This window comes from Aphidius gifuensis, linkage group LG1, assembly GCF_014905175.1.
Source record: "Aphidius gifuensis isolate YNYX2018 linkage group LG1, ASM1490517v1, whole genome shotgun sequence".
In the NCBI taxonomy this organism is placed as follows: Eukaryota; Metazoa; Arthropoda; class Insecta; order Hymenoptera; family Braconidae; genus Aphidius; species Aphidius gifuensis.
In genome coordinates this window covers 18,131,334-18,142,773 of record NC_057788.1, presented here as the reverse complement: position 1 = coordinate 18,142,773, position 11,440 = coordinate 18,131,334, and the positions used below count along the sequence as shown (strand labels likewise).

Sequence of the window (11,440 nt, the reverse complement as noted above, 5' to 3'; positions counted from 1 at the left end):
GGTGGATATGGCAATGTTTAGCTATAATTGCTCAATACACGAAGCAACAAAGTTCACGCCACACGAATTAGTATTCGGGAGACTGGCAAGATTGCCATCAAGCAAACCACTTACTGAAGGCGAAGACTTGACAACGTACTCCGGATTTTTAAAAGAAATTGTTACACAAATAATTAACAATCAAAAATCTGCATACAACAACTTAGTCGAAGCAAAAATAAAATCAAAAAAATATTATGACAGAGATTGTCGACCGAGTTCATATAAAATCGGCGACTCAGTGTTTTTACGAAGTGGGCCAAAACCCGGAAAACTACAAGACCACTACTCCGGACCATTTGAAATACTAGACGTTACAGACAACAACGGAGTAATAATTAAGATAAAAAACAAATTGAAAACAGTACACCCAAACCGTCTTAGAAAGACGAAGATACAGTGTGACTAAACATGTAGTTCACTCGCATCTACGTTTGACCTCCATGCTCATACTTAAGGGTGGAGGGGGTCAAGCAAAAGTCACACCGTACTATTGGAAATAAAAAAAAAAAAAATAATAAATAAATAAAAAAAAAAAAAAAAAAAAAATATATATATGTTTTATGTCAAGTTTGCATTATAATTACAGATGGCTCGTATAATTTTGTTTATGATATTGGGTGGACTGGTTTGGAGTACCGAAGCATTAATAGGGTACGACTGTGCGTCACGAATAACCAACTCTACCTTAATCTCTTCATTAGATGTCGAAGACTGCCTCCCTTCACAACAACCTATCGAACGTAAAAACACCAGAGGAACACTTATACAAAGAAATCCGTTTATAAGTGTACCAGTAAGACACTGCAAAGTGGCCATTTCTAGACACATATACCATTGTGGCATGGTGACGGACTACGTTAGTGTAGTAGAAGGAGGCATAGCAGAGTATATCCACGAGGTTGGATTTGATAACTGCAGAAACGCACATCAACAAGGTTTCTTATACGTAAGTCATATGATGGTAACTGGCTTACGAGTTAACCACACTGTACCGAAACAAATAACGTTAGCTGGTACATTAAACAAAGAAGGCGATTGTTCAGGTGCAAGTTACTCGGATGTTTTCGGGCAATACGATAACGTAGTAGTAACAGCATCAGTACAAATAACGTTAGTCGCATCAGAAGCCAAAGTAGAAATTAAACAAGATAAAATATTCTTTAATTCTGGTACTACATGCAAATATACGGAAGGAGCTTGTATGGACTCTTTCGGAGGAAATACGTATTGGGATGTAATTCCAGCACACGATGCGTGCGAAAAAGAATATTCAATCCTATACAAAGGAGATTTAAATTTGGTGCAATCTGGACTTGACAGATATATTTCTGTCGTTTCCGGATCTACCACATTCTCATTAAAACTGACGCATCAATTGTCTGAATTTACGATTTGCAAACATTCTACTTGGCCAACAGAACATCCAAGGTTATTCGTAATACCAAACGAAATAGATAATGTTCTACCAAAATCATCTAAGATAGAACCTGACCTACTTACTTATGTAGACAGTAAGTTTGTGTTTGTAGAGAGACACATCCGAACTCAACTCGAAACTTTACACATCGATTTCGAGATAAATAAATGTCTATTACAAAAACAAATATTAGGCAATCAAATATCTATAGCAGCGTCATCTCCAGACGAGTTCGCTTATCGATACATGGGTCAACCAGGTTACATGGCCATCAATGCGGGAGAAGTAATACATTTGGTGAAATGTGCACCAATACCCGCAAAATTAAGACATACTGAGCAATGTTATAATATGCTTCCTGTGACTGTTAACAGAATTCCATTATTTATAACTCCTCGTACTCACATTATCACTCATGATGCAGCAGTAATACCATGTAACGTACCTTTACCACAGATGTTCTACATAGAGAACGCATGGTATAAATTCACGCCTAAACCTACAAATACGATTGAACCAGTAAAATTAAATCCAAATAGAAAAAGTACTTGGGTATATGCTAATATTGGAGATTTAGCAAATTCAGGTATATATAGTAAGGATGATATGGAGAGGATGAGAGAACGTATAATGTTCCCAGTCGAACAGACGTCTATCCTTAATACATTTGCTGCAAGGGCTTCAAGTTCAAATATCGTCGCAGACAGCAGATCATTCATGAAGGTGTTTGGTGAGACAGATCTTCAAGAAATGGCAGGAAGATTCTGGGACAACAGATGGAGAGAATTCATGGTTTTTAGTAATATCAGTGCAGGAATATTAGGGTTACTCGCAGTATTCCAAGTAGTGAAAATGATAGCTGACACATTCTTGCATTGTTTTGCATTACATCAAGTGTACGGATTCTCCATCCATTTGTTCGCAGCATTGTGGGATAGTTTAGCATCATTATTCCTGCATCAAAGAAAAGAAGAAACGAAAAGGTCAGTTAAGGATCTCAAAGAAAAAACGAACGAAGAGTTGGCTGAACAAACAGTCCCTGAAGGTTCAGTACAGCATGAGACTTACACATCATTCAATCATCTCTCCGAACAGAGACTTTATCCAACCATGAATAACGTCTCAGTCATATACGATAAACCAACCGCCCCGAGTACTTCAAGAACAACATACCTCGACTAACCAACAAATTTTTCATCACCATTTTTACTATCTTTTAATTTTTTTTTTTTGTCTTTCTATATATTAGAGTTAAGTAATATCTAACCATTTAGTATATATATATTTTACAGAATGAGCATTAATTTCAAACTAGCGAATGTGTGTCAACACTCCTCTGGACCTTGTAAGAAGGAAAAATTATTGTCAATTATCAGTAATGCAGGAGCCAATAAATTCAAGGAATGTTTTAGAGAAAGAGAGAGTTATATTTGTATGAAGGGGCTCGTCAAGAGAATATTTACAACTGAACTTGACAATGAGGACAAGTTGTTTTGCCTTGAGTGTTATCTCAGTGAAAGAAATTTTACTGGCACAGGAAATTTTGGTGCAATTGTAAATTTACATTGGTTAACCAAAGATTCTCACACTGTGAAGGATACTTGCTTCAACTGTGAAATTACTTTATTAACTCAAGAACCAGCTGCAAATTGTGATTTTTGTATGAGAGAATCTATACTACATGAAGACTGGCTTGATATGTTTGGAATAGTGAACGTAAGAACTACCAATTTCAATCCAATTATAATGCCAGAGTCTGGTGAGGATATTTACGTAGAGATGAATAGCCTACCTCTCCCAGATTTTCCAAAGTTAGAACAAATATCTAAGGATATCAGTAAACTAAGCGAATTGTCAGAAGAACTGTCAAAAAGAAAGAAGCCTCAGGCTACATATACAATGATGAGTTACGATAATGTCGTAAGACAACACACAGTCATGTGTAAAATAGACGACATGACGTTTAAAGGAAAGGGGACGACACACATACAAGCTAAGGCCGAAGCCGCGTCAAAAGCCATTAAGGCAATCGCACAGAGAAAAAAATTCTTTTTAAAATAAATCCCTTATTATTATTATCATTCTTAAAATCCATAATAGATTTAAGTATAGTTTAATTCAAATCATTCTTAATAAATTTTATATAACTCTATTGATATACATATGTTAATTTGTCTACAGCGACCAAAGAAAATAATAAGTAAAATGGCGCAATCAAAATGGGACGCACTCACACAATTATTTAGTCCAAATAACGTAGCAGTAGAAAGAACTTTTATAAGTATAACGAATGACGAAAGACTCTGCCACATACTGTTGGGAGCTATAATCGGAGTTGGAGTGGGCTATAACAATGAAGAGGCATTCAACCGTGCTTACGAAGACTTGCTTGATACTCTCGTGTGCCCAAAAGATCATGTTATTACTAAGACTTTAACTATGATTAGGAGAGGCCGCCAAGACAACGCAAATCCAACCGAGGTATTATATAATATCGGTCAATTAGCTAGTTTCCAAGTAAGCTATGATGATGCCGCCGGTTTCAAAAGCAGAGGAGACAACCGTGATATGTTTGCCATCACTCTATATTTGAAGGGACAACCCTTTGTGGGGGTCGGCTTCACGAAACGAGAAGCAAAGGCAGACGCAGCCAAAATAGCAATTGCGTTTATGGAAACACATTGGAATGGGATACCGTTTCCAGGAGGCGCAATAGACACGGAAGGAGTGCCAGATTCGTAAAGGAAAAATTTTTTGGACTCCGTTGTAAGTATGTCCATTGCATTCCCATAGTTCCAACGTAAGGGTGGAGGTGTTATAACTTTACAAAATTTTTTATATCAATTAAGTATATAATATGAAAATATAAGTATAAAATTTAATAGGTTGGTATACGTAAATATTAAGTCAAGTGTCAATGTTATTCGAAGAACCGGATTAGCGTTCCCCCTTGGTCACGTATGCAGCTGCCGCGGATTAATTCTATTATTGTCGCGAGGGTGAAATCATCAATGGATGTCCCCGACCTGTAAGATCAACTAGGCAATACACTACTGAGAATCCAGATAGTTTGACGAGTGTAACCTATAAAAAAGTCGTAAAACTGAGATTCTAATGTCAATTTGCCCAAAATATATATTGGACCCGGATATCATTGTAGATTTCTTCGAATTTATTTTATAGCTGTTCTAAGAATTTTACGTATATAATTGTTGTCACGAGGATTTTTGAGTAATAAAAATCAATAAATTAGAATCTGAGATGGGGGTTGGAGGCCTATATAATCTGGCTCTTTTGTGTTAATTAAGCAGTCTCGTCCAGACCTCAGATCGCTGTCTCAACTTGCTTCGAATCTTAATAATTACATTGTAATAATTCCACTGTCTTCTACAGAAATCAAATAGCATTCTGAAATAAAAAAATAGTAAGAGTCAATTGACTTACAAGCTCACACCAACTAATTCGTACAGCTCGTATACCAACAACGTAAGAATAATTTACTATTAATAATCTTCATTTCTTCTATATATCTCGATTAATGTAAGATCGTATATTGAATGATCATAGTAATAGTTTCATTTACTTTATTCTGTTTTCAACAATAAATATAAACTTTAAGTTACATGCATTGGTGTATTTTATTTAACTACAACCCTACAGTCATATAAATGTACGAGCTTCACCCGATCTTTACCTGAAAAGGACTGGATCAAAACGAAGCAGTAATAAGTTAATTCCAGGTGCACAATCTGAATTAACAAGTTTACTTTGAATATAGTAGTATCAGGGAGCATATCCCGATACGACGGTCGGATTATTATATTTTTTATATAATAATTCAACCAATAATTTGTTTATGTTCAAGGAGCATATTCTTGACATAACAACTGCAAATTTATTGAATAAAAAGAATAAATACAATAAAATAAATTAAAAGAAAATACAATAAAAAATATAAAATTAATGTGAAAAACAAAAAGAATGGTTAGAATGCATGCATGAGAAAATTGCATCACTCAAGCACGTGTTCTCTTTAATCTTTTTAGTTTTTCTTATTAATTTAATTGTATTTTCTATTAATTTTTTTTTTTTTTATTTATTCTTTTTATTAAATAAATTTGCAGTTTTTCTATTATATTTTTTCTTTTCTGAACACGCGTGCAATTTTACGCACGTGTTTTGCAAAGAAAAAATATAATAGAAAAACAGCTAATTAATTATATAAAAAGAATAAAATTAAATAAAATAAATTAAAAGGAAATACATTAGAAAATGTAAAAAATTTTTTTTTTCATTTTAATTTATTTATATTTTCAGAGAACATGTTTGTGGAAGAGGCTCTTGAAGCAGCGTTTCAGAGGGAGGATTCTAACGCTCGAGAGGTTGCAGAAGGAGTACGAGGAGCAACCAATGGAAGTCATCATCGTCCCCATTTCTATTCCCAGAGGTAATTTTTTTATTTTTCTATTTTTTTAATTATTTTCATTTATTTCACTAATTTTAGTTTCTAATCCATATTTTTCTTTTTTTTCTTTGTTGCAGATGAAGAGGATACAGGATACGATGCTGACGATGAGGTAGCAAGCGAAGACGAGGTAATTGATTAGTTTTTTCTCGTACATTTATCATTTTTTTTTTTTTTTTTTTATGTTAATTCATTTTTTTTTTTTTTTTTTTTTTTTCAGGAGGAAATTCAACCCGATGAGAAGGTATAGACGCAGGAAAATATCAATTAATATTTGTAAAAAAAAAAAAAAACAAAAAAACAATAACAATTCCTCTTCCTTCAATCCCTCTATTTTGTTGTTTTTTTTTTTTTTGTCTTTGTAATTTGCTTTTTTCTTCAGTAGAGTTATTGAAATTTGTTTTTTAGAGTCATTGAAATTTGTTTTTTTAGAGTCATTGTAATTTGCTTTTTTATTTTTTTTTTTTTTCAGTAGAGTTATTTAAATTTGCTTTTTTTCTTAGAGTCATTGTAATTCGCTTTTGTTTAGAGTCATTGTCATTTGCTTTTTTTATTTTTTTCTTAGAGTCTTTGAAATTTGCTTTTTTTTTCAGTAGAGTCTTTAAAATTTGTTTTTTTTTTTTTTTTGGGTCTTTGTAATTTGCTTTTTTTAGTCATTGAAATTTGTTTTTTTTAGAGTGATTGAAATTTGTTTTTTAGAGTCATTGAAATTTGCTTTTTTTATGTTTTTTTTTCAATAGAGTCTTTGAAATTTGCTTTTTTTTATTTTTTCAGTAGAGTCATTAAAATTTGCTTTTTTTTCAGTCATTGAAATTTGTTTTTTAGAGTCATTGAAATTTGCTTTTTTTATGTTTTTTTTCAGTAGAGTCATTAAAATTTGCTTTTTTTTTTTTTTCTTAGAGTCTTTGTAATTTGCTTTTTTTTCAGTAGAGTCTTTAAAATTTGTTTTTTTTTTTGGGTCTTTGTAATTTGCTTTTTTTAGTCATTGAAATTTGTTTTTTTTAGAGTGATTGAAATTTGTTTTTTAGAGTCATTGAAATTTGCTTTTTTTATGTTTTTTTTTCAGTAGAGTCTTTGAAATTTGCTTTTTTTTATTTTTTCAGTAGAGTCATTAAAATTTGCTTTTTTTTTTTTTTTTTCAGTAGAGTCTTTAAAATTTGTTTTTTTTGGGTCTTTGTAATTTGCTTTTTTTTTTTCTATGGTAACTAAATTTATACGTATTGCTTTCATACTTAGTACAAATAGTTTCTTTTATTTTATGGTAACTAAATTTATACGTATTGCTTCCATACTTAGTACAAAAAAATTTTTTCTTTTATGATAAGTAGATTTATACGTATTGCTTTGATAATTAGTACAAAAAAATTCTTTTTAACTCATATACTTAGTACGAAAAGTAGTTTTTTAAATTTTCAATTTCTTTGTTTTAGTTTTTATATTTTGTTTCTTTTTGATCATTTTTACAGCATCCTTCAATGGACATACCTTTTATTGACTTGGTCAGCGATAATGATGATGATGTAATACATACGTATTTTCTTAATTATTTTTTATTTTTTAATTATTTTTTCAATTAAATATTTTAATTCATTGTTGTTTTTTTTTTTTTTTTTTTTTTTACAGTAATTAGAGACACGCGTGATCAAGAATATGAAGATGATGATGATGCTGATGATGATGCAGACACCGTCATTTTGGAACGAAAGGAGCTGGTTCGGAGGGTCGAGGATGCAGATTTCTACAATTGCTCCTATACGCCGAGTGAGAGGTCCAGAAGGGGACGAATTTGTCGTGACCCAATGTAGTCACAAGATTATTTGTTTTATTAAATAATGAATAAATAAATATATAAATAATTTCAAATTTTATTCAAGTATGTTGTTTTTTTTTTAATTAATCTTATGGTTTTTTTATTTTTTCATATGAAATATTTTCCTGTTTCTGAATTTTTTTTTTTTTTTGTGAGTGTTGATAGAAGTTATTGAAAATGTCGCTAGTTGTATATAAAAAAAAGGTGGCGCTAGTGTGATGGTGTCGCTAGTGGTCAACAAAAAAAAGTAGGGATAAAGCTATATAAATGATAGTACATCCAACTCATTCTTCTAACAAATTCACTGTGGTCTGCTGTCAAAACGATATATAATCATATAAAAATATCAGGTGAGTCTTAACCATAATTTAATAATCAATGAGTATTCCAATGATCCTAAGATATTTTATAAAATTTCTTAATAAACTATCCTTAGATTTTCACTAGCTATCATTCTACTAAGATATCTTTTGCACTAGGTTGTTGTTTTTTTCAATATAAAAAATAACCTCAAATTTTTTTTGTTGTAATCCATCATTATCTTGTCAATTTCTGAATATTTTTTCCAAAAGTTCCAAGTCAATTATTCTTAGATTTTCACTAACTATCATTTCACATGAATATTTTTCTATAAAAAAAATAACCTCAAAATCTTTTTATAATCCATCATTATCCTTGCAATTTTTGCATATTTTTTGAAATTTTTTAAGTCAATTATCAATAGTTGTTTACTTGCAATCATTCTACATTAATATTTTTTTGATTTTTAGGTTAATCAACAAATATTAAAATAAAATGGATTTAAACGCACAATGCAAACAACTTCGAGAGAATTATCGAAAAATAGTTGAACGTTTACACCAAGTTCCAGATCACTATGAAATCAATTCTACAATTGTTTCATTACGCAGAGATATTTCAAATTATAATAAATCATGTGCAAGTCTGTCAGGTGCTCATAAAAAATGCACTCAGGCAACAGTGGGAATACTAACAACATTTTTATTCAGATTACAAAGTTTGCAAGTACGAGGTGCAGGTGCATCTTCAACAGTTGATGTATCAAACGATACTACTGAAAATTACATTGAATGGCAAGATTTAGAAAATGTATTCAGAAACAGAATGAAGACTAGCATTATAATTAATTTAAAACATAAGAATGTAAAAGACTTTCTTTCTGATGCTAAAGAAATGTTAATTAGTCAGATAGCTCTTATTTTACAAGATAAAAATGCACTCAAAGTCAATACTGTATTAGCTCTGAATTATGAAATTGAAAAACCAGCTGATAATAGTGTGGAAGTTGAAACAAAATATTTCAGTGAAGGTAGTTTTGAGGTTTTACAATCATCAGATCTCAGCCAATTATTTCAAGAAAATTTTGAACATTTTATAGAAGATGTTGAGGAAGCTGAATTAAATGGATCTGGTTGGAAACTGCATGAAATCCTCCATCTTGAAATCCAAATAAATGAATACATACCACTGCAAGGTGGTAATTCATCTTTCGTTGAAATGCCATCATGGATAATTAAAACTCATTCAGTTGTGAATGTTAAAAATTCAGACAATTTATGTTTTATTTGGTCAGTTTTAGGATGTTTATACAAGGTATCTAACCATGCTGACCGTGTGAGTCAATATAAAAAACATATTGATGAGTTAAATTGTAGCGAAATCACTTTCCCCATAACATGGGAAAAAATCAAAATTTTTGAAAAAAAAAATAAGTTGAAAATTAATATTTATGGAATAGAGAATGATGATGATGATGATGATGAGGAAAAAAAAAATAAAAAACGTAGAAAAGAAAGGATTGTTCCATATTATATTAGCAAGAATGAATCTAATTTGAAAACAATTCATCTTATAATGATCAAAAGAGATGAAGAAGCAAAAAATGATGATGATGATGATGAGTTAGATTCGCAAAAAAATTTATCACAATATCATTTCGCTTGGATTAAAAATTTATCGAGATTAGTAAGTGCGCAAGTTTCTAAACATAATGGAAAGAAAATAATTTGTGATCGATGCTTATGTCATTTTCAATCACAAAAATCTTGTGATAATCATAAAAAATTATGTAGTGAAAAACGTAAAAGTGCAATGAGATTACTGACTGCTAAAAATAATATTTTAAAATTTTTAAGCTATAAACATCAATTAACAGTACCATTTATAATTTATGGTGATTTAGAATGTTTATTGGAAAAAGTGCAGAGTGAAGAACTTGGAAAAAATCAAATTTATCAAAAACATGTTCCAAGTAGTGCAGCATATTATTTAAAGTGTAGTTATGATGACTCACTTTCCAAGTTCAATCTTCATAGAGGTAAAAATTCAATTGAATGGTTCATTACAGAGCTTGAACAAATTGCTCATCAAGTCAATAAAATAATAGATGATATTAAACCAATGTCTCTCACACGAGATGAAGAATTACAATTTTTAAATGTTAAAAAAATGTCATATTTGTGATAAAAATTTCACGAAAAATGACGTAAGAGTAAGAGATCATTCTCATTGGACCTCAGAATACCGAGGTGCCGCCCATCAAATATGCAATATTAATTATCAAGAATCATGTATTATCCCAGTAGTATTTCATAACCTCACAGGCTATGATGCACATTTTATCATCAAAAAATTAAAAAACCAGTTCGCAGGTAAAATTGATATACTTGGAATCAATAAAGAAAGATATATTTCATTTACAAAACGTGTTAAGGGTACAAGAATAAGATTGAGATTTATCGATTCATACAGATTTATGGCAAGTTCCAAAGATTCATTATCGAATAATCTAGATGATAATAAAAAATCAATAACGAAAAGTCTCTGTAAAAATGATGATGAATTCAATTTAATTACAAAGAAGAGAGTATTTCCATATGATTATCTTGACAAATGGGAAAAATTTGATGATACAACACTTCCATCAAAAGATCAATTTTATTCAAAATTGAATGAAGAAAATATTTCAGATAAAGCATATGCACATGCTCTGAATGTTTGGCAAAAGTTCAATATAAAAACACTTGGGGAATATTCTGATTTATATTTACAAACTGATGTTGCCCTTTTAGCTGATGTTTTTTAAAGCTTCAGAGCTGATTGTTTGAATACATATAAGTTAGATCCAGCACATTATTATACACTACCTGGACTTAGTTTTAGTGCAATGTTGAGATATACTCAGATTGAACTAGAATTGTTGACAGATCCTGAAATGATGTTGTTTATTGAGCAAGGTATAAGAGGTGGTTTATCACAAGTCTCAAATCGATATGGAAAAGCAAATAATCGATATATAGGCAGTGAATATAATCCTGAGGAAGAAGAGTCATTTTTAATGTACTTTAATTTAAATAATATGTATGGAGCAGCAATGAGAGAATATCTTCCAACTTGTGAATTTCAATGGATTAATAATTTTGATATTTCAATATTAAATTCGACTGCTGATAACTCGAAATATGAATACATTCTTGAAGTTGATTTAGATTATCCTGCAAGTTTGCATCATCATCATAAAGATTTTCCGTTAGCACCAGTACGTGAAAAACCACCTCTAGAAACCAGTAAAACTCCGAAATTATTGGCAACTCTAGATAATAAAAAAAATTATGTTATCCATTACCGGAATTTAAAACAATATTGTTCTTTGGGGATGATTATTACTAAAGTCCATAGTGTTTTA

The 11,440-nt window shown here is 30.8% G+C and overlaps 1 protein-coding gene across 4 annotated transcripts; it reads left to right on the top strand.

Moving 5' to 3' along the window:
* The first annotated feature begins 542 nt into the window (after positions 1 to 542).
* LOC122850330 lies at positions 543 to 7,785 on the top strand. 4 transcript variants are annotated; one of them, XM_044149510.1, is made up of 7 exons: positions 543 to 3,940; positions 4,055 to 4,225; positions 5,777 to 5,906; positions 6,002 to 6,054; positions 6,145 to 6,168; positions 7,391 to 7,444; positions 7,548 to 7,785. In XM_044149510.1, the coding sequence occupies exon 1, from the start codon at positions 629 to 631 to the stop codon at positions 2,639 to 2,641; it is 2,013 nt and encodes a 670-aa protein (XP_044005445.1). In that variant the 5' UTR covers positions 543 to 628; the 3' UTR covers positions 2,642 to 3,940; positions 4,055 to 4,225; positions 5,777 to 5,906; positions 6,002 to 6,054; positions 6,145 to 6,168; positions 7,391 to 7,444; positions 7,548 to 7,785. The 4 variants fall into 4 exon arrangements, with proteins under 4 accessions (XP_044005445.1, XP_044005439.1, XP_044005427.1 ...); XM_044149504.1 differs by having other exon boundaries at positions 4,012 to 4,225; XM_044149492.1 differs by having other exon boundaries at positions 543 to 4,225; positions 7,548 to 7,784.
* The last annotated feature ends 3,655 nt before the right edge of the window (positions 7,786 to 11,440 follow it).

Bases quoted from the DNA above. Each gene is read 5' to 3' on its own strand.
- LOC122850330 (XM_044149510.1), top strand. From the start codon at position 629: ATGGCTCGTATAATTTTGTTTATGATATTGGGTGGACTGGTTTGGAGT.